The sequence below is a fragment of the Conger conger genome, chromosome 7, assembly GCF_963514075.1.
Source record: "Conger conger chromosome 7, fConCon1.1, whole genome shotgun sequence".
NCBI lineage: Eukaryota > Metazoa > Chordata > Actinopteri > Anguilliformes > Congridae > Conger > Conger conger.
The window spans coordinates 52442922-52466349 of record NC_083766.1 but is presented as its reverse complement, the minus strand read 5'-3'; the positions used below and the strand labels follow the sequence as shown (position 1 = coordinate 52466349).

Below are 23428 nucleotides of genomic sequence, written 5' to 3'. Positions count from 1 at the left end.
TCCCTCCTCCTGCAGGTGTATAGACGTGCTGGAGCTCTCTGAGCGTCTGGACATGCTGAAGTTCCACTACCACACGCTGAAGCTCTACTGCGCCGTCTGCGCGCTAGGCAACAACCGCGTGGCGCACGCGCTGTGCAGTCACGTGGACGAGTCGCAGCTGTTCTACGCCATCGAGAACACCTACCTGCCCGGCCCCATGCGCAGCGGCTACTACGACCTGCTCATCAGCATGCACCTGGAGTCCGCCAAGCGCGCACGCCTCATGACTAACAAGGAGTTCATCGTGCCCATGACCGACGAGACACGCCACCTCAAGCTCTACTCCGACGACGACAAGGCCCACGCCCTGCCCGGGGTGGGCCTCAGCACCTGCCTGCGGCCCAAAGTCCAGTTCTCCCCCGTCAGCTTCGTGGGCACTGACCCCGACGTGTACACCCTCAGCCCCATAATCCCCCTGGAGGTATGGAGAGAGGGGAGGGGAGGGGTTTGGGGTTTTACCACACCGCTTGATTATTGTTCTCACACAATATGATATACGGTGTCAGTTCAACCTCCAGTCCAATAGGGACGCCATTGTTATTGACGAGTGATTTTGTCGTTCTTTCAGTGTCATTGACAGCTTGCATTATTTGCTCATTTATAAATATGTTCGTACTTTTTAAGAGTTGGTTTAAAACAAAACATTTAACTGTGCATTTGTAGTTTTGAGTTTAATGTTGTTTTTACTGTTTTTCTATGCAATGCAATTCCTTGTGGTTTTTCTGCTAATGAAGATTGATTTGATACCAAAGCTGAATTTGAATTTGATAAACAGACTGTGGTTTTGAGGTTATAGTGGCAAAGTTTCAGGGGGGGTTAATAGATTGATGAGTGGTGGGTTAGAGGAGGGCTCCACCTCATATGAGCTGAAGAGCAGCGTGTTTTAAACCACCAAAGCATGCTGACCCTAAAAGATAAATAGAGCAAATAAGTGTTACAAATTCAATGAGGAGAATTTTGATGACACCTCCTCTGAGTGAGTGATGAAACAACAATAAAAAAACAAAATGCTTCTATGTTTCTCCCTCAGGTCCTGAAGACCAAGGCCCTCAACATGCTGACAGAGGCAGTGGAGGACGGGGGCCAGGCCATGCGTGACCCAGTCGGGGGCAGTGTGGAGTTCCACTTCGTGCCCATCCTCAAACTCATCAGCACCCTGCTCATCATGGGCATCTTCGACGACGGCGACGTCAAGCACATCCTCAAGATGATCGAGCCCAACGTGTTCGCCCCGGAGGCGGAGCATCCGGTGGAGGAGGGCGGGGCCAGGGGAGGGGCCAGGAAGGGAGGGGAGGAGCCCAGGCCCAAGGAAGTGAAGGAGGCGAGCAAGGAAACCAAGGAGGAGGAGGAAGGATTCGAGGAAGGGTACGAGAACGAGGCTGAAGATGAGGGGGTGGGAGAGTATGAGGAAGAGGAGGAGGAGGAGGAAGAGCTGGAGTTGGAAGAGGAGATGGAGGAGGAGCGTGGGGGAAAGGAGGGAGGAGGGGAGGGTGTTGGAGAGAAGAGGGATGGAGAGAAGGCGCCGGAGGAGAAGGAGAGAGAATCGGGGGCGGGCGAGGCCGAGGCGGATATGAGGGAGGGGCCAGAGGAAGGACTGCTCCAGATGAAGCTTCCAGAATCTGTCAAACTGCAGGTCAGTCTTTCTCTCTCTCTGTTTGTCTCTCTCTCTGGCTCTCCCTCCCTCCACCCATCTCTCTCTTTCTCTCTCTCCTGCTCTCTCGATCTCTCTCAGTCTCTTTCCCCCCCCTCGCTTTCACATACTCTCTGTTAGTCTGTATGTATTCTCTGCTGTTTTTGCTTGAAAACTATACAGTAATATAAAACAATACGGCCTAATATATGAAGTGCTTTTACTCTACTGTACGTCTCACATTCTGTTAAAATAGAATTGATTACACAGCCTGAGTGAATAAAGATACCGCCTACATTGAACTTGAATCAGTTCATTCAGATTGGAGAAAAGATGGCCGCCATCATCCTAAATGAACTGTAACCGCCTGCAGTGGTGCGTCTGTAGCGCGTTTGACCTCTGACCCTCCCTTCCAGATGTGCACTCTGCTCCAGTACTTCTGCGACTGCGAGCTGCGGCACAGGGTGGAGGCCATCATCGCCTTCTCCGACCATTTCGTCAACGAGGTGCAGACCAACCAGAGGAAGCGCTACAATGAGCTGATGCAGGCATTTACCATGAGCGCGGCTGAGACCGCCCGGAAGACCCGCGAGTTCCGCTCCCCACCGCAAGAGCAGGTACGCACTCGGCCGCACCTGTGTCTCATCAACATCATCATCATCTCCTTCTTCTTTTCTTGTTCTTCTCCACAATCCATCCATTATCTATACCAGCGCTACTCAGCTCCGAGTCCCGCGGGCCGCACCGCAGTGTCTGCAGGCATTTGCTTCAGCCATGTGGTACACCACCTGATTTCACTAATTGGCTTATTATCTGAACCAATCAGGTAAAATAATTAGTGAAATCAGGTGGTATAGTGCACGGTAGGAGCAAATGCAACCCGCGAGAGGTGGAGCTGTTCTATGCCCACCTATTTCCTGGTCAGCATGCATTGGGTGAAAGGGAAACTAAGAGTCTCTCTGAAAACAGCAGACCAAATCTTAATGTGTTCATTTTATTAAGCTACAACCCCAGTGTGTGTGCTTGTTTGCGTGTTTGTGTGCGAGCAGGTCAACATGCTCCTGAACTTCAAGCACTTTCTGGACGGCGAGGACAACCCCGTCCCTGAGGTCGTTCGAGATGCCCTGCAGGCATTTCACAATGACCTGCTGACTCACTGCGGTCAGTCTGGGCTCCTGCTGCACCACACCTGCTACGTTTTGTGATGGAATGTTTTTATTAAAAAAAGTAATACAAAATATTTTAGTAAAGTTTTTTTTTCTCTTGTACCTGCCCCCCCCCCCCCCCCCCCACTCTCTAGGCTATGGAATATTGTAGAGCTACCAGTACCTGAAATCACAATAAAGATATTATTACTTTACTTATTCCTGGTAAAATTACGGAAATTTCACTCTCTCTTAAAACTTTGAAGAGTCCTGAACCCCATTGCTTTCGATTACCAGTAATGTTTGTTGTAGTAATGATTATTACATCAACATTAGGATGTTCAGTAGAACTTTCTCATCGTAAATCTGTTATCTTACACCTTTGAGGGTTGACGTGACAGAAATGCCTGCTGCTGCTGAAATTAGGGGTGCCGAATGTTCCTGTTTCCCCTCTTCCTCGCTAAACCGTTTCAGGCGTGCACATCGAGGAGGAGGAGGAAGAGGAGGAGGTGGACACGTCTCTGCGTGGGCGGCTGTTCAGCCTGGTGGACAAGGTCCGGAGCTTCCGCAGGAAGAAGGTGGCGGAGGAGCCAGAGCCCTTGGAAGAGCCCAAACCCAGTGAGAGCCTCCTCTCTGCTCTCTTCTGCCTTCATTTCTAAACACCGCTATGCTCACACGTTCCAATCCACCTTCTAAGTACCAGTCAGGCTTTCCTTGTTTTTGTCATCTGATCCTTTGGGCACCGTCTGCCTGATATCAAAGTGTCATCTTGCCCTTTTCGCATGCTGATATCAAAGTGTTATGAGGTCCTTAAGGCACTCTGTCTGATATCAAAAGTGTAATCTGATCCTTGAGGCACCCCTATAGACACTCTATCTGATATCAAAGTGTCCTACAGCCCTTTAGACACTCCCTTTCTGATATCAGTGTCCTCTCCCACTCAGGCACGCTGCAGGAGCTCATCTCCCACACCATGATCCACTGGGCCCAGGAGTCGTTCATCCAGAACCCGGAGCTGGTGCGGCTGATGTTCAGCCTGCTCCACCGGCAGTACGACGGGCTCGGGGAGCTGATCCGCGCCCTGCCCAAGGCCTACACCATCAACGCCGTGTCGGTGCAGGACACCATGGACCTGCTGGAGTGCCTGAGCCAGATCCGCTCCCTGCTCATCGTGCAGATGGGCCCCGAGGAGGAGAGGCTGATGATCCAGAGCATCGGGTCAGTGCCCTGGGGGCGTATACTTTAGCGCCAGTATTATTTTAAAAGTCAAAGAATATCCTTCATTTAGCCAAGGTCACCAGTTTACCGCAGATACCTAACTTGTTTGTGAAACCTTTGAATTTGCAATTGTAATGCCATTCTCATCAGCCATTGCACCAATATCTCAGGTAAGACGAGGTCACAAGGGTAAGACTGAAATTTCATTCTACACTTTCCTTCAAAATAAAAGTTTCAAAGATTGGAAAATTGTAGTGATGCATTTCATTACATGTACTTTTGATATTACACAAGATTTGGTGTTTTTCATGCCCATATCTTCATGTGTAATTTGCAATAAGCAAAGGAGCAGCTCCCTTGTGGTGGTATTACTTGTATTATCATCCACAGATAGTAAAAGAAATTGCTAATAGTTTTCACAATGGAGTGAATTTTCCCTTTAAAACTCAACCCGAACCCCCTTCCCTCTCAGGAACATCATGAGCAACAGGGTGTTCTACCAGCACCCTAACTTGATGCGTGCCCTGGGCATGCACGAGACCGTCATGGAAGTCATGGTCAACGTGCTGGGGGGAGGAGATTCTAAGGTAAATACCTTCATTTTATTTTTAATTAGTTTCATTTATTTTCAACCTTTTAGACCATCGCTTCATCATAAATGTCAGAACGACTGTAAGAATAATGGAAGTAACCTTCTGTGATGAGAAAATAACAAACAATAACCAAAGAATGATCTTCAGAAAAATTCCATGGGTTAATTAAACTCTAAGAGAGTACATACAGTAAGAGTCCAATAGGCACTATATCTGCTCTATATGAGTCAATTTAACACTGAAAACTTTACTTTGTCTGCTTACAAATATCAACCACAATCTTCACTTTAAGTAATGAACAACAATGGTCAGATCTTGTGATATTTTTGTGACAGTAGCATGATATTGTTATGTTACTGCTACAATTACATTCGCACATTTGACAATGATCTTTGTGTCAAAATCACAACCACAAACTCTATTTCTGTCCATCTCTCTCCTCTTCCTCTCTGCAGGAGATCAGATTCCCACGGATGGTGACCAACTGCTGTCGCTTCCTCTGCTACTTCTGCCGGATCAGTCGGCAGAACCAGCGGTCCATGTTCGACCACCTCAGCTACCTGCTCCAGAACAGCGGCATTGGTTTGGGTGAGGGGACCTATCACCCATCGATCTGTTTTATTATTATCCTTCCTGCTGTACAATCCAACTATGTCAGCTCATAAGCAGGTCATAAAGCTGGTCTAGCTGGGTATGAGCTAATGCTAGTGAGCTAGTGCTGGTAGCTTATATGAGCTGGTAGCTGGTGAAAACATAGCTTGAGCTAGTCAAACTATGTCAAGCTGGGATCTGGTCTGAACTGGTCAACCTGCTACCAGCTGTTTCAAAACCTAGCTTCAGCTGTTTTACTCCGCTGGGTTCAGCAGTTCTGTGACGTATAGACCGACAGTGCCATAGTAGTCCCCACAATGACCAACAAAGCCCCATAACTGGCTGCATTAATGCTGTCCTTTAGGGATGCGAGGCTCCACCCCTCTGGACGTGGCGGCGGCCTCCTGCATCGATAACAACGAGCTGGCCCTCGCTCTGCAGGAGCAGGACCTGGAGAAGGTCAGACGTGCCCCGTCCCAAAACACACAATACAGTCAAATCTCTCTTTCTTTCTCTCTCTGTCCGTCTCTCTATCACTGAAATTCAAATCTGCTTTATTGGTATAGCAAGACTACACTCACGTTGCCAAAGAATCTACTGACACAGCAAACAGATGACAGATAAGCAGTAACAAATTTAACTACAGGAAACAAACTCTTTCTCTTTCTCTCTTCCCCTCTCTGTCCCTCTCCTCCTCTCTCTCTCTCCCAGGTGGTGAAGTACCTGGCAGGCTGTGGGCTGCAGAGCTGTCCGATGCTGCTGTCCAAGGGCTACCCAGACATCGGCTGGAACCCGTGCGGTGGAGAGCGCTACCTCGACTTCCTGCGGTTCGCCGTGTTCGTCAACGGTGAGCGTGCACTCCTGAAAACCTTCCCAGGGGATAATACTTGATGCAGTTCTTTCCCAATCAGCAGCATGATCACAGTAAATACCCATTACCCCCCTGGTCTTACCACACCTCCTCCCTGTCTAGGAGAGAGCGTGGAGGAGAACGCTAACGTGGTGGTGCGTCTGCTGATCCGGAGGCCCGAGTGCTTCGGCCCCGCCCTGCGAGGGGAGGGGGGCAACGGGCTGCTCGCTGCCATCGAGGAGGCCATCAAAATCTCAGAGGACCCCGCCAGGGACGGACCCACGGTCAAGAAAGACCGACGCTTCCCCATGTAAGAGAGAATGACTGTCGCTTCCCCATTTAAGAGCTAAAGACAGCAGGTGTTGGAGAAGAGAGAGGAATGCTAACCCGCTAACATAGCCTGGTATTAATGAGGAAGCGGAGAGCCTAGTAGAGCGCTGCAATGTTGACCTTTGACCTCCTTCGCTCATGCACATATCCCTTTCTCCTGTGGCTTGCTGGCAGGTTTGGTGGGGAGGAGCAGCAGGAGGATAACAGGGTGCATCTTGGGAACGCCATCATGTCCTTCTACTCTGCCCTTATTGATCTGTTGGGCCGTTGCGCCCCTGAAATGCATGTGAGTTCTAGTGTCCCAGTTTATCTGATCTGATCTGCTGATGATCTCGAAATGGGCATATTGAGAGAAATACTCTCACAGGTTAGCGGGAATGGCGGGATGAGGAATGATGTCAGCAGCAGATGCCAGGGCATCTGTTAAGTAAGCACAGTAAATTATGTAATTCACGGTGCGTCTCTACTCCCTCTCTACAGTTGATCCAGGCTGGTAAGGGTGAGGCTCTGAGGATCAGGGCCATCCTGAGGTCTCTGGTGCCCATCGAGGACCTAGTGGGTGTGATCAGCCTCCCCGTCCAGATCCCCACCTTCGGGAAAGGTGAGACAGGGGCAAGTGTGCAGGAATTACACTTACACAGGGGTTGACAACAGCATGCACAGCAGAAATCTTATATAATGTGCAACAGTTAAATCGTATCTATTTTGAGGTACATATCCATTTATACTATACTGTGGGTACACTTTTTGCATGTGCACTTGCGTGCTATTTATGCCAATCCCTGCACTTGTGTCTCATTTATGCATTTAAAAACTGCACACAAAGCAAATGCAAGTGTTACTGTAAATATTTTTTTAAAAGTGTCATTCCACAAACCTACATTAGAATGTGAAGTGCCAAGAAATAATAGTAATGGGAAACACCTGAAAACCTTTCACGGGATGATGTCAGGGGAGTACTGTGTGCTGAAAACCTTTTAAGCACTGTAAAGCTGTCTCCCCTAACGTAACAGGATTGGGTGATGCAAGTGTGGAGACAGAGAGGAATAGAGGAACGTTGTGGAAGGAAACAAACACATGGGCTTTCCTTATTGTCTGCATCAGTCTTCTGTGATGATGTATTAAACATATGAGGAATATGTTCTCATGGGTAAATAATGAGCCAACGTGTTCTGAATGAGTTTTATTACTGAAATAGTCTGCTTATTAATCTTGTTCAGGTAATTTTAAGACTTTCATTGCTCATAGCTCTCTCTCTCCCTCTCTCCCTCTCCCTCTCTCTCTTTCTCTCTCTCTCTCTCTCTCTCTCTCTCTCTCTCTCTCTCTCTCTCTCTCTCTCTCCCTCTCTCAGGATCAGACAGCAGCATCATTGAGCCAAAGATGTCGGCCAGCTTCGTGCCGGACCACAAGGCTCCCATGGTGCTGTTCCTGGACCGAGTGTACGGCATTGACAACCAGGACTTCCTTCTGCATGTGCTGGAAGTTGGCTTCCTGCCAGACATGAGAGCGGCTGCCTCGCTTGACACGGTGAGTCCCCCAGGCTCTTCTCTCCTATTGGCTCCTCCCAACAGCCTGTGTCACGGTGCATCCTGGCTGTTTATTGGTTCACTCGTACAGGCATTTGTCTGTGTAGCGATGAGTCCTGGCTGTTTATTGATTCACTAGTACAGGCATTTGTCTGTGTTGTAGTGAGTCCTGGCTGTTTATTGATTCACTCATACAGGCATTTGTTACACAAGATACTTCATAGTAGAGTAGTACTCCAGGTTTTAGCATTGGTGGACATGGGAGGGGGGGTGGGGGTGGCTTGAGTTAATCAGCCAAACGCCCCCACATCTCAGTTTAATGGCTGCAATTTTCTCCCCTGCCACTAGGCTGCGTTCAGCACCACGGAGATGGCCCTGGCCCTCAACCGCTACCTGTGTTTGGCGGTGATGCCCCTGATCACCAAGTGCGCCCCGCTGTTTGCCGGCACCGACCACCGCGCCATCATGATCGACTCCATGCTGCACACCATCTACCGCCTCTCTCGCGGTCGTTCCCTCACCAAGGCCCAGCGCGACGTCATCGAGGAGTGCCTCATGTCCCTGGTCAAGTCAGTCTGACCGTGAACTCCCGCTAACACCCGTTCACTCTACTTTACTTACTTACTTAGACTCTCTGTTATCCTTATGGGGCAATTTGTCCTACAGTATATAGACAATACAACAACAAATATACCCGCAGGAACGGATAAACATTGAAAACATAACAGCTGAAAAAGCATAAATACAGTCAGGTCCATAAATATTGGGACATCGACACAATTCTCATCTTTTTGGCTCTATACACCACCACAATGGATTTGAAATGAAACGAACAAGATGTGCTTTAACTGCAGACTTTAATTTGAGGGTATTTGCATCCAAATAAGGTGAACGGTGTAGGAATTACAACAGTTTGTATATGTGCCTCCCACTTTTTAAGGACCAAAAGTAATGGGACAAACTAACAATCATAAATCAAACTTTCACTTTTTAATACTTGGTTGCAAATCCTTTCCAGTCATTAACAGCCTGAAGTCTGGAACGCATAGACATCACCAGACGCTGGGTTTCATCCCTGGTGATGCTCTGCCAGGCCTACTGCAACTGTCTTCAGTTCCTGCTTGTTCTTGGGGCATTTTCCCTTCAGTTTTTTTGTCTTCAGCAAGTGAAATGCATGTTCAATCGGATTCAGGTCAGGTGATTGACTTGGCCATTGCATAACATTCCACTTCTTTGCCTTAAAAAACTCTTTGGTTGCTTTCGCAGTATGCTTTGGGCCATTGCCCATCTGCACTGTGAAGCGCCGTCCAATGAGTTCTGAAGCCTTTGGCTGAATATGAGCTGATAATATTGCCCAAAACACTTCAGTATTCATCCTGCTGCTTTTGTCAGCAGTCACATTATCAATAAATACAAGGGAGCCAGTTCCATTGGCAGCCATACATGCCCATGCCATGACACTACCACCACCATGCTTCACTGATGAGGTGGTATGTTTTGGATCATGAGCAGTTCCTTTCCTTCTCTATACTCTTCTCTTCCCATTCTGGTACGAGTTGATCTTTGTCTCATCTGTTCCAGAACTGTAAAGGCTTTTTTAGATGTTGTTTGGCAAACTCTAATCTGGTCTTCCTGTTTTTGAGGCTCACCAATGGTTTACATCTTGTGGTAAAACCTCTGTATTCACTCTGGTGAAGTCTTCTCTTGATTGTTGACTTTGACACACATACACCTACCTCCTGGAGAGTGTTCTTGTTCTGGCCAACTGTTGTGAAGGGGTTTTTCTTCACCAGAATTCTTCTGTCATCCACCACAGTTGTTTTCCGTGGTCTTCCGGGTCTTTTGGTGTTGCTGAGCTCACCGGTGCGTTCTTTCTTTTTAAGAATGTTCCAAACAGTTGATTTGGCCACACCTAATGTTTTTGCTATCTCTCTGATGCGTTTATTTTGATTTTTCAGCCTAATGATGGCTTGCTTCACTGATAGTGACCGCTCTTTGGATCTCATATTGAGAGTTGACAGCAACAGATTCCAAATGCAAATAGTACACTTGAAATGAACTCTAGACCTTTTATCTGCTCCTTGTAAATGAGATAATGAGGGAATAACACACACCTGGCCATGGAACAGCTGAGCAGCCAATTGTCCCATTACTTTTGGTCCCTTAAAAAGTGGGAGGCACATATAGAAACTGTTGTAATTCCTACACCGTTCACCTGATTTGGATGTAAATACCCTCAAATTAAAGCTGAAAGTCTGCAGTTATAGCATATCTTGTTCGTTTCATTTCAAATCCATTGTGGTGGTGTATAGAGCCAAAAAGATGAGAATTGTGTTGATATCCCAATATTTATGGACCTGACTGTACATGAAATATTAAAAAGCAGGAGTGAGTCTCTCTGGACCTTTATTAACTGCATTTCTCTTTCCCACACAATTGAGGAATCTCGCCCCCTCCGTCATTTCATTTGACCTCATTCTTTCAGCTCCCTCCCCTTTCTTTCCTAACCTCCATGTTCACACCTAATTTTAGTCAGTTGTGTGAGCTCTTTGTGTGTCAACTAGTGCAAAACACAGTGAGAAATGCTTTAATAATAAGTTTTAGTAATGAATGCTTAATAAAGTATTAATAACTATGTCATACAGTTTGAAAATGCACTTTAATCAACTTCAGTGTGTTTGTAACAGGAAGTAGGGATACACCTAGTACAAAGCAAATTTTAATGAAGCCTGTATAAAGCCTGTTTCCTGTCCTGCAGGTATCTCCGACCCTCCATGCTCCAGCACCTTCTGAGGAGACTGGTGTTTGATGTGCCCATCCTCAATGAGTACGCCAAGATGCCACTCAAGGTGCCAGACAACACAGTCACAACACAAATATATTATCCCCATTACACATGGTTGTTTAGTAACTGATATTCTTAGCTTAGGTTAGTTGGTGTATGCAATAATTATCACAGTGATGATATGAATGTTCATTGTCATCATTGTGTTTTCGAATCCCGGTCGGCCGGGTCCTCTCTGTGTGGTGTTTGCATGTTCTCCCTGTGTTTGCGTGGGTTTCCTCCAGGTACTCCGGTTTCCTCCCACAGTCCAAAGACATGCAGGTCTAAATTGCCCATAGGTGTGAATGGTGTGTGTGCTCTGCCATGGACTGGCGACCTGTCCCGGGTGTATTCCTGCCTTTCGCCCAATGTATGCTGGGATAGGCTCCAGCCCTCCTGCGACCCTGTTCAGGATAAGCGGGTTAGGAGAATGAATGAATGAATGAATGAATGAATGAATTCTGTGATGTATATGTTTTGCTGTTGCCATGGTTGCAGCTGTTAACCAATCACTACGAGCGTTGCTGGAAGTACTACTGCCTCCCCAATGGTTGGGCCAATTTCGGCATCTCCTCAGAGGAGGAGCTGCACCTGACTCGTAAGCTCTTCTGGGGCATCTTCGAGTCTCTGGCACACAAGGTAGGTCAAGGAAAGTAACATAACATAACCCGTAAAACACCAGAGTAAAGTCCTGAATATTACTTACGTTTTAAGAATGAATATACATTTTAATAATCCTTTCTTTGTGAGATAAACATGTTTTGGTTCCATAACACATTTAATTGAAAATTCCCACTGATATGTGGGAGTTTTTTCAAACTTTAGTTGAAAATGTGTTTTTGTCAAGAGTTAGTTGTAGTTAGTAGAAAGAACTAAGATGTATGTCACATACCCAGCTCTGCCTGTAAGCTAGTCGCATTAGGCTGGCTAATGTAAGACACTGGGGTCCCTGTATTTGACCCAGGTCTGACCGCAACAATGTGCTCTCCGTCTTTGTCCTCCCTTTTTTCTAGAAATTTGACTCGGAGCTGTTTAAGATCGCCATGCCGTGCATATGTGCCATCGCGGGGGCCATCGCCCCAGACTACGTGGATGCCAGCTACTCCTCAAAGACTGAAAAGAAAGCCTCCGTTGACGCTGAGGGAAACTTCGACCCCAAGCCTGTCGACACCACAAAGTGAGAGGATAGTGGCAGTAGAGCCAGTCCAGGGTGGACGTGATGTATGAATAAATGACAAATAGACATGGGGGAATTATGGGTAGAAATTCAGAGAAATTGGAGGACATTTGTCAACCAGGAGCTGGAAGGACAGAAAATTGTGTTTTTCCCTCTGAGTAGTCACACATTTCCTCATCTCCCCAGCGCTAATAACCATGTTTGTTTTCCTGTAGCACTATCATTCCTGAGAAGCTTGACGGCTTCATCAACAAATATGCAGAATACACACATGACAAGTGGGCTTTTGAAAAGGTGAGTATCAATCAAGCTATTGCCATTTTAACAACTCAGACATTGCAGAGCTAAATAAAATACCGATTTTGCATTGTTAAATAACACAAAAGAGTCACTATGTGATAACAGCGTGCTTTACTTCAATGAGTGATCTGCACTGGTACAGAGCATTGTTACAGCCGCTATTTAGCTGTGTGTGCTTTTCTGACTCCAGATCCAGAACAACTGGACCTATGGAGAAGTGCTGGATGACAACGCCAAGACCCACCACATGCTCCGGCCCTACAAGACCTTCTCTGAGAAGGTCAGAGCCAGTATCCACCTGTGGTCCCCCTCACACACACTTATGTGTAGGGCCATGAGTTTTTATTGAACATATGACCTGGAAAACCTGCAGCCTGTAAAACTAGACAAGACACAGTATGATTGATCACCCCTGTGATAAGTGAATAATTACCTGAGATGATAAAGGTGCTGCAATGTGTTGATTTCTTAATTTGAGTCATTAATTACTATTATTGCTGAAATTCATCTTATTTGCTACCAGCCCAATGCTAATGTGTTTTTCAGACATGCTACTAAAAAGCCAAAGGCCCTGATTCACTAAGACCTTGCAAAACCTTTTAGGACATGCAGATCCAATAACATGACCAGTGATTGGTCATGGTGTTTGTTTTGCACCAATCACTGGTTGTGTTATTAGTTCTGCATGTGCTGCTCAGTAACCCGTCGTCTGTATTTTAGGACAAGGAGATCTACCGCTGGCCCATTAAAGAGTCAATCAAGGCCATGATAGCCTGGGAGTGGACCCTGGACAAGGCCCGGGATGGAGAGGAGGACAAAACAGAGAAGAAGAAATCCCGCAAGATATCCCAGACTGCACAGGTACAGCCGGGAGGGAAGGGATAGAGTAGTAATAGAGTACAGAGAGGCTGCCTAGTGTGGTCCAGCCTCCCAAAACCTGAGGGGCATCAAACAGCAGACCGCTATGAGCTAGAAACATTGTTATTATTATCTTTTATAGTTTTTAATCGGCCAATATTAAATTCTCTTTAATCTTTAACTATATGCATCTTTAGTCGCTACAGTATTGCTGAAGCGTAGTGGTTAAGGTACGATCCCCGGTGTAGCCACGATAAAATCCAATAAAATCCGCATAGCCATTGGGCCCTTGAGCAAGGCCTTTAACCCTGCATTGCTACTGGGGAGGATTGTCTCCTGCTTAGTCTAGTCAACTGTGAGTTGCTTTGCATAAAAGTGTCAGCCAAATGACATGTAATGTAATGTTATTACTGACATCCTTTGTGTTTCTGCATTGCAGGCCACCTATGACCCCAGCCATGGGTACACCCCCCAGCCCATTGAGATCTCTGGCATGGCTCTGTCTAGAGAGCTGCAGGTAACAGACACACTGAGGACCGTGGGAAGCCTGGCCGTGGGCCGGATGACAGGTTTTATATCAGCACTGCAGTGAGTAATGATAGCTTTATCTCTTTGTGCTTCTGTGTGGCTGTCCCTCCCCAGGCCATGGGAGAACAGCTGGCTGAGAACTACCACAACACCTGGGGCAGGAAGAAGAAGATGGATCTGCAGTCTAAAGGTGACAAGTGTGTGTCTGTGTGTGTATTTGTGTGTGTTTGTGTGTGCGTGCATTTGGGAGTGTGTGTATAAGCAGTGTGTGAGTGCATTTGTGTGGAAATGTGTGTGTGTGTGTGTGTGTTTGCATGCATTTGTGAGTGTGCAGTATGTGCACATTTGTGCATGTGTGTGTGTGTGCATTTGTGAGTGTGTGTGTATACAGTATGTGTGTGTGCATTTGTGAGTGTGTGTGTATACAGTATGTGTGTGTGCATTTGTGAGTGTGTGTGTATACAGTATGTGTGTGTGCATCTGTGAGTGTGTGTGAATACAGTATATGTGTGTGCATTTGTGTGTTAGTGTGTATGTGTACAGTATGTGCGCATTTGTGCGTGTGCATTTTGGAGTGAGTGGGTGAGTGTGCGTGTACCATATTTGTTGCGTGTGTGTGTGGGTGTATAGAGTATGTGTGTGTGCATTTGTGTGTTAGTGTGTGTCTGTACAGTATGTGTCTGTACAGCATATGTATGTGCGTGTGAATGAGAGAATGCGTGTTCCAGTGAGTAACTGGGATATAACTGCCTCCAGGGGGCGGTGCTCATCCGTTGCTGGTGCCGTATGACACTCTGACGGCTAAGGAGAAGGCGCGGGACAGAGAGAAGGCCCACGAGCTGCTCAAATTCCTGCAGCTTCATGGATACGCCGTCACCAGGTGTCACTCAAACCCCACACTCCACATTACTCATGGCCCAGAGGAAGGTGTCTGGCATGACAAAGCAACTTCAGCAATATTGTTGACAGTTGCAGCCGTGGCAGTCAAAGCTGTCTTATTCAGAAACACTGACTCACTGTCACAGAGTGTTTCTTTCTGCCTCCCCCTCTCTCCCTCTCTCCTTCTCTCCTTCTCTCTTTCTCTCACTCTCCTTCTCTCTTTCTCTCCTTCCCTCAGGGGGCTGAAGGACATGGAGCTGGACACCTCCTCCATAGAGAAGCGCTTTGCCTACGGCTTCCTGCAGAAGCTGCTCAAGTGGATGGACATCGCCCAGGAGTTCATCGCCCATCTGGGTACTGTGAGGAAGAGGAGCTAAGAAATGAATCAATTAATGGAGAGATGAAGCGTAGAGGTTTAGGAAGAGAAGCACTGTCGCTGTACAGTAAAAATCTAACAAAATATATGGCCGTAACGTTACTGGCTACATTGCGTTTCAAGAATACCCTAACAGAACAGTGAAAATACAAAACCATATTATTATTTACTATTTATTTTTATTGAGAGAATATTCCTTACCTGGCCAAGATGCCTGAGTACTAATAGCTATATGACATTTAATAAGAAGTATTTCATAATGACAATAAATGCACCTTCATAACAACAAACATGACGCCATAATATGACACAATAAAAACACTGGTCAAAGCTGCAATTAAAAATGAGAATTCTGAGGGATTGTAGGAGTTTGTCAGACAGTATCATAAGGGCAAATTTTTTAGCAGGGCATGAATGCTGGGATAGGCTATAGCCCCACGACCCTAACCAGATTTAAATAGGTTAGATAATAGATGGAGGAATGGATGGATGGATGAATGGATGGAGTCTGTGTGAATAAGATCTTACTAACACATGCATTGTGCTTGGCTGTGCAGAGGCTGTGGTCAGCAGTGGGAGGGTGGAGAAGTCGCCACATGAGCAGGAGATCAAGTTCTTCGCCAAGGTGAGCGTGTAACCCTCAGAACCATCATCACAAACCAATTCTTACCAAAACGGTTACCTGTCCTTTCAGCACTCTTTTCACTTACGCTATTCAAGATTTGCATTTTATTTTCTCAGCTTTTTCATTTTTTCCTTTGATTGGAGTGTGTTTATCCTTTTTGTTTCATGACCATCAAAAACATGCAATGACACAAGATGACAATCTTGGTTAAAATAGGCTCTTCTTTTAAAATTGCTAGTAATCCGTAAGACTTTACGGAAAGGGTTTACAGAAGGGTTTAGACCAGGGGTCGGCAACCCTGGTCCTGGAGAGCCGCAGGGTGTGCTGGTTTTTGTTTTCACCTTAATACCAGCAACTGATTCATACCAAAGAAACCAGGTGAGGCGAGTTAACTGTGTAATCCACTGCTTTAATCGATCAATTAAGTGCTGAGTAACGACAAAAGCCAGCACACCCTGCGGCTCTCCAGGACCAGGGTTGCCGACCCCTGGTTTAGACTGTGTCCGATAGTGATTCGGGCCAGGTCTGCCTGCAGGCCCAGTGGCTGGAGTGATGATGCTGTCTCTGTGTGCCAGATCCTGCTGCCGCTGATTAACCAGTACTTTAAGAACCACTGCCTCTACTTCCTGTCCACTCCCGCCAAGATGCTGGGCAGCGGGGGGCTGTCCTCCAATAAGGAGAAGGAGATGATCGCCAGGTCAGTGTCTGCTGTGTGTGACGCTGCCCACACTCGTATGAACACACACACACACTCGTGCATACTCGAGAGCACACGCGCACGCACACACACACACACACAGACACAATCACACACACACACACACACACACACACACTCGTGCATACTCGAGAGCACACGCGCACGCACACACACACACACACACACACAATCACACACACACACACACACACACACTTGTGCATACTCGAGAGCACACGTGCACGCACACACACACACACACACACACACACACAATCACACACACACACATACACACACACACACACACACTCGTGCATACTCGAGAGCACACGCGCACGCACACACACACACACACACACACACACAATCACACACACACACACATACACACACACTCGTGCATACTCGAGAGCACACGCGCACGCACACACACACACACACACACACACAATCACACACACACACACATACACACACACTCGTGCATACTCGAGAGCACACGCGCACGCACACACGCACACACACACACACACACACACACTCATGCATACTTGAAAACACACGCACGCACACACACACAAACACACACACACTCATGCATACTCGAGAGCACATGCACACACACACAGTCACACACAAACACACATACGTGCTTGTGCACTCAGGTGCACATGTGTGTGTGCATACACCTACACCCTCATACAAACACACACACATGCTCGTGCACACTCAGCACTTGTGTACTTGACTGTGAATGCATATATGCACACATACACACACAGTTTTGTGAGATACCACTTCGGTGAGCATAGGCAAGCACTTGTGACCTTTGAAGAGCTCCCAGCTGCCATCCAATAGTTGAGCTGCGCAGTCGTTGCCCTGAACAGCTGTTGTTGGCAGCCTGCAGATGTCACATGACCATTGTTTTTGAGGGACAGGGTAGCTGGAACCCACCCTCTCTCACACGGCCATAAAAATGGCGTTGGTGTATCCCTCACCACAGCTGGGGCTGGTACAGCCAAAATAGGGTGTGTCACTTCACCAAAGTCTACTGCCTTAGCTGGGTTTACCGCCCAAGAGGCCTCACACAATGCATTTATAATGCTTACAACATGCCTGGATGATGGATAGTCTTGGGCAAGGCGTGTCTAAATCTCTCTAAATCTTTCTAAGCTGTGTAAAGTGCCGTAAACTTGCCACAGGCTGTTAGGAAATATCTAACAGAAAGTACAAACATTCCCTAAGGGTAAAATTGTCATGCTTCGTGTTTCTGGGAAAATAAATTGTGGCGAATGTCAGTCTCTTTCGTGATTTTAGGCTTATACACTTCAAGCCTACAGTGACAGATCAGATGCAGATTGACAACTGTCCCATTGACATACAATACATTCTATTCAGGCATTTTTACAGACACTCACGTTCACTTGGATGTCAGTGTAGATTAAATTGATGGCTTTACCTATGTACTCTCTTCCGGCTGTGGAAAGACACTATAGATATTGACACAACTCTCGTTTAAAAATCTGTTCCTCACTCTTCCTCTCTGTCTTCCTGTTTCCAACTCCCTCAGTTTCTTTTCTCTCTTTTTGGAGACTTGTTCTGTAGATTCCTTCTCTCCTTTTGTGTCAACCTTTATTCCCTCGTTCTTTTCATCCCTCTTTTTCCCCCATTTTTTCTCTTCTTCTTTTCTCTTTCTGCTGTAGTATCTTCTGTAAAATGGCCGCTCTGGTGAGACACAGAGTCTCTCTCTTTGGTAAGGAACCTGCATGGCGTGCTGCTGACTCTACCACTCTTTCAGCCTGAGGTCCCCTCCTTTCCTGTCTCTTTCTCCCCTTTTGGTTAAATCTTCCTATCTCCATTCCCTTCATGTTATTTTCCTCCTCCTCCTCCTCCTCCTCCTTATCCTCCTCCTCCTACTCCTTATCTTCTCCCACTACCTTTTATTTTCTTATTTTATATTTGTGCTTTGCTCCTATTTCTGCTGTCTCTCCCCTTCTGTGTCTCTCCCCCGCCCTCCCTTTCTCTGTCTCTCTCTCCCTCTCTGCCTCTCTTTCTCCCTCTCTGTCTCTCTCTCCCTCTTTCTGTTTTTCTTTCTGTCTCTCTCTCCCTCTTTCTGTTTTTCTTTCTCTGTCTCTCTCTCTTTGGGTGTTCTGCACTGCTTTGCTTTGCTCCCTCTTGTGTGTGTGTGTGTGTGTGTGTGTGTGTGTGTGTGTAGGAGCTCTCTGTAGGCCTGAGTTCAGCCTTTCCCCAGAGGCAGCCCTGTTGCTGGGAGTGGAGTCGGCCCTCGGAGAGACTGAAGCAGTCTCATAGCACAATGAGAGAAAACCCCCAAACAGCCTCCATTTTATAACAAAGCTAGCTTTTCTCATATTCAGAACAAAGACGTTATGTTAAAGAAGAGTATATATCTTACCGGCACAAATTCCAGAGACACTGTGCTTAAAGTATAGTAATCTTAAAAGATTAGCTGTACCTTTCTTCTGTTGTTGTTTTTTATTTCTCAGAGCTATTTTTATCTGTAAAAATGTATTTGAAACAGTGATCGTCTTGGCCACGAGTAGTACCAATAATATGACCATCAGTAATTTGAACACAGATGAGAAATTACTAATTAAATTATGCTTTTATTTCTACTGTACAAAGTATTATTAATACTAAACAAAAAAATACATTTTCAAACTGATTATAACATTTCCAACTGTAAGATACATTAGACTGCTCAATTATATAGGTATGAACTAATACATTTAGGAAGGACTTATTTCTACATTTTTGTTGTATGTTGATATTGTATTTATTACATATTACATATATTATGCCAAACAGAAATTGCTGCAAAACATTGATTTATCTGCTCATAAACACATTATTTACATAATTTGTGCCAGTACTGTACTATATATATATATATATATATATATATATATATATATATATACACCATAGTTTTATTTGGATACTACATGATACACAGATTTTGCTGCTGACCATTTGGACTCTGGAAGGAATATTACAGATATTCTGTAATTGGGGCACTCTGTGTTGGAGCCAGCTTTAGAGGGCTTACATGCACTTGTTTGATTTGTCTCGTGGATTTTCCTCTCTGTAATCGATCTGACAGGAGTCACTGCGATGTGTCTGCTGGCTGCGCGGCTTGGCTCGCTTCCGGCACCTTCTGTTACAACGCCTTCCTGCTGTTATGATCCCTGTGCTCATTATTAATCCCCAGCCTGCCACTAGAATCAATAACAAATGCTGATAACAACTTCATCTGCAGTTTGTCTACCCTTCTGTTTCTTTTTCTTGTGAATGTTCACATTAAATGAATCGATGTTGTCAATATTACTGTGCAGAACAGATGTCTCATACTAGTCGTGGTATGAATTTCCATGCAGTCAGTCCTGCTCTATTTTGATTCTGCTGTCCAGCTGCTAGCCTCAGCTAATAACCTTGTTTCGTTTGGCAAGCACGATTGAGAATAACAACATTGTGACCTTTTGACCTTGACTGGGCTCAGTAGTGTGTCTGTGCTAGTGGACTCACGCAGCATGAGCGTTTGACCTCTGGTCATCGTGTAAAGAGTTGAGTCTATTTCAGGCCCTGTGTCTGTCAGGACATTGTTGCTGCCATGGTAACCGTGCTGTCTCATTGCGTGGTGTGCAGGAACGGATGCCACTGCTGTTGTCAACTGTCTGCACATTCTGGCCCGATCACTGGATGCCAGGTAACACACACACACACACACACACACACACACACATATTGAAACTGGGGCTGGCCTCCATGCCGTTCTCCATAAATGCACACTTGTTTTATGTGATTTGTGAGGAAATGGAAAATGAATTATAAAAAGTAGTCATGATTACATTTTCCTTTACTGTTACAGAAATGCACAATGGCTTCACTGATTTATTATTTATTACGCTTTACTGGCTAAATGTTCCGCTCCTTTCTAATTTTCTTCATTTTATTTCTCTCTCTCTTTCTCTCTCTCAGGACAGTGATGAAGTCGGGCCCTGAGATCGTGAAGGCTGGTCTGCGCTCTTTTTTTGAAAGTGCTGCTGATGACATAGAGAAAATGGTGGAGAACCTCAAACTGGGGAAGGTGTCCAACCGCACCCAGGTCAGCTGCTTCTTCTTCTTTCTTCTCCTTCTTCTTTTCCTTCTTCTCCTTCATCATCTCGTTCTCTTCTCTTTCTTCCTCTTCCACCTCCAGCTACCATGACTACTGTTACTATTTCTGTTACTGTTAATGTCTCCTTGGCTTTGACCGTTTGCCTGTTTGCCTTGGTGTGCAGGTGAAAGGCGTGTCTCAGAATATTAACTACACCACCATAGCCCTGCTGCCTGTGCTCACCTCCCTGTTCGATCACATCGCTCAGCACCAGTTTGGAGATGATGTCATACGTAAGTCTCCGCCTAAAAGGGAAGTGTGTTTATCCACAGGAAATGTGTCATTCCCTTCTGAAGAAGGGAGATGTTAGAGTGTAACACCTGTAAATGCGTGTTTGTGACCTTGCTGGCTCTGAAATATCCCTACTGTTACTCACTGTGCTTGCTTTTGTTGTGCAGTGGATGATGTGCAGATGTCCTGTTACCGGATCATGTGTAGCATCTACTCTTTGGGCTCGGTGAAGAATCCCCATGTAGACAGGTGAGTTAGTGTCGCTGCGTGTATGTGTGTATGTTTGTATGCACCTGCAGGTGTGTGTGAGTGTATAAGTGTGTGTTTATCTGTGTATGTGTGTATGCCTGTGTATTTATTGTGTGCCTACATGCATATGAGTGCCTTAACACTTGAGTGCATTATGTGCTGGGTGGGTTACTCTGTCTACCTGTGTGAGTGTTTGTCCCTCCTGGCTGCAGACAGAGACCCACTCTGGGGGAGTGTATGTATCTGTGTGTGTGTGTGCAGGTGTGTGTGTGTGTGTGTGTGTGTGCAGGTGTGTGTGTGTGTGTGTGCGGGTGTGTGTGTGTGTGTGCGGGTGTGTGTGTGTGTGTGTGTGTCAGTGTGGGTTGTGTGCTGTGTGTACAGTTCCTGTGTGAGAGTGTTTATATCTCCCGGCCGCAGACAGAGACCCGCTCTGGGGGAGTGTCTAGCTCACCTGGCTGCTGCCATGCCCGTGGCCTTCCTGGAGCCCCACCTCAATGAGTACAACGCCTTCTCCGTGTACACCACCAAGACCCCCAGAGAACGAGCCAGTCAGTCTCTCTCTCTCTCTCTCTCTCTCTCATTCTGTCTTTGTCTCTCACCTCTCTCCTCTCTGCTTTCAATGTCAAAATAATCCAAATATTTGTGTGAAATTAATGACATTAGAAATGTGCAGTGGAGCATATAAAACATGCAGTAGGCTTATTGCCCGTAGGTATGAATTTGCAAGTGAATGGTATGTCGGGCCTGCAACATCTGAAGATTTGGCAACTTGTCCAGTGTGTATACCTGACTCCAGCCCATAGATGCTGGCATAGGCCCCAGCTCCCTCTGCAATAAGATAAATTAAATCAAAATACAGTTCAATGTACAGAGTTAAATCAATTCTTACAGAACACATGACTCCAACTGGACCCCCAGTTAGAGTTGAATTAACATTCTATTCTATTCTCTTTCACCTCCTTCCTCTCCCCTGCAACCTGTCCACCCCTGTCCACAGTCCTGGGCCTCCCCAGCCACGTGCAGGAGCTGTGCCAGGACATCCCGGAGCTGGACCTCCTGATGAAGGAGATCGGGGACCTGGCGGAGTCGGGCGCCCGCTACACAGAGATGCCGCACGTGATTGAAATCACCCTGCCCATGCTGTGCAACTACCTGCCCCGCTGGTGGGAGAGGGGGGTGGAGAACCACCCCGAGCAGGAGGGCAAGCTCTGCACCGAGGTCACCTCCGAACACCTCAACCAGCTTCTGGGCAGCATCATGAAGATCGTGGTCAACAACCTGGGCATCGACGAGGCCTCCTGGATGAAGAGGCTGGCTGGTGAGATGGGCGAGTGTGGGTGATGGGGGATGCGATCCACGAATGCTGGCTATGTGCATTATCGTTTCCCTCAGCTACTTTTCTTAACTACTTAAAGGGATGGTTTTAGACCCAGGTCTAGTGAGTTTAGTTTAGTTTGTTAGCTTTGTTAGTTAGCTTTCAGTTTAGTTAGCTTTGTTAGTTAGCTTTAGTTTAGTTAGTTAGCTTTTTTGGTTAGTCATATAATATTGATTTAATGGATGCTGAGAATCAACACCTGACAGCTCTCTCCTCCTCTCTCCAGTGTTCTCCCAGCCCATCGTGAGCCGGGCCAAGCCCGAGATGCTGAAGTCTCACTTCATCCCCACCATGGAGAAGCTGAAGAAGCGCAGCGGGAAGGTGGTGGCCGAGGAGGACCACCTGCGCATGGAGGGGAAGTCCGAGGGAGACGAGGAGGAGGGCACCATCCGTGACGAGTTCGCCGTGCTCTGCCGCGACCTGTACGCCCTCTACCCCCTGCTCATCCGCTATGTGGACAACAACAGGTACAGACACCCTCCACATAGCTTTCCAAAAAGACCAGATGCACTTTTGGAGTATTACCAGGGTTCCAATACGTCAGTAAAATGTAGAAAGGTATTTGACATATTTGGTGGTTGAGTTGTCATGATAAGTGTGTGTGTTACCTCATTCTGTCCCTGCCCTTGTCTCAGGGCCAGGTGGCTGACCTGTCCAGACCCTGATGCTGAGGAGCTTTTCCGCATGGTGGGCGAGGTCTTCATCTTCTGGTCCAAATCTCACGTGAGTACTCCCTCTATCTCTGTTACATCATCCCCCTCCTCATGAGCTCACCTCCAGCCCTCTCCCACGTCTCTCTCTCTCTCTTTCTCACCCCTCTCCCCCCTCTCTACGTCTCCTTCTGCCGTCCATCTGCAGAACTTTAAACGGGAGGAGCAGAACTTTGTGGTGATGAACGAGATCAACAACATGTCCTTCCTCACTGCCGACAGCAAGAGCAAGATGAGCAAGGTGAGCTCAAACCGGACCGAACCGGATCAGCCCGTCGTATGGGTCTGCAGTGTACAGCCTTATTTATACCCAGGTGTAGTTACTTGAATTGTTTGAGTTGGGACTACTGCAACGATAATTCTCAAATTTGATAACAGCCATTGCCACCATTTGGTGCTTTGCTTTTCTTTTATTATTTTTTCTTCAATTGTACCTGATGCAAAGATGTAGAAAAATCCAAACTTTATGGGTCGCGTGAAATACTTGCGGGAAAAAA

General features: G+C 46.5%; 1 protein-coding gene across 1 annotated transcript in view; it reads left to right on the top strand.

Annotated features, from left to right (window-relative positions):
• LOC133133347 (ryanodine receptor 1-like) overlaps positions 1-23428 on the top strand; it is a 97391-nt gene that overhangs the window by 36606 nt on the left and 37357 nt on the right. Inside the window, exons 36-72 of the mRNA XM_061249449.1 lie at positions 16-460; positions 1070-1672; positions 2086-2286; positions 2719-2830; positions 3289-3432; positions 3759-4032; positions 4505-4619; positions 5081-5213; positions 5581-5675; positions 5928-6063; positions 6190-6376; positions 6571-6682; positions 6877-6997; positions 7754-7923; positions 8271-8491; positions 10681-10771; positions 11245-11385; positions 11760-11923; positions 12139-12217; positions 12414-12503; positions 12944-13084; positions 13521-13598; positions 13724-13799; positions 14366-14489; positions 14727-14842; positions 15422-15489; positions 16065-16186; positions 17896-17945; positions 19856-19916; positions 20189-20315; positions 20491-20599; positions 20765-20846; positions 21264-21394; positions 21844-22164; positions 22448-22688; positions 22857-22944; positions 23080-23172. Of these exons, the coding sequence (XP_061105433.1) occupies positions 16-460; positions 1070-1672; positions 2086-2286; positions 2719-2830; positions 3289-3432; positions 3759-4032; positions 4505-4619; positions 5081-5213; positions 5581-5675; positions 5928-6063; positions 6190-6376; positions 6571-6682; positions 6877-6997; positions 7754-7923; positions 8271-8491; positions 10681-10771; positions 11245-11385; positions 11760-11923; positions 12139-12217; positions 12414-12503; positions 12944-13084; positions 13521-13598; positions 13724-13799; positions 14366-14489; positions 14727-14842; positions 15422-15489; positions 16065-16186; positions 17896-17945; positions 19856-19916; positions 20189-20315; positions 20491-20599; positions 20765-20846; positions 21264-21394; positions 21844-22164; positions 22448-22688; positions 22857-22944; positions 23080-23172 (5662 nt within the window). The remainder of the gene's footprint in view (positions 1-15; positions 461-1069; positions 1673-2085; positions 2287-2718; positions 2831-3288; positions 3433-3758; positions 4033-4504; positions 4620-5080; positions 5214-5580; positions 5676-5927; positions 6064-6189; positions 6377-6570; positions 6683-6876; positions 6998-7753; positions 7924-8270; positions 8492-10680; positions 10772-11244; positions 11386-11759; positions 11924-12138; positions 12218-12413; positions 12504-12943; positions 13085-13520; positions 13599-13723; positions 13800-14365; positions 14490-14726; positions 14843-15421; positions 15490-16064; positions 16187-17895; positions 17946-19855; positions 19917-20188; positions 20316-20490; positions 20600-20764; positions 20847-21263; positions 21395-21843; positions 22165-22447; positions 22689-22856; positions 22945-23079; positions 23173-23428) is intronic.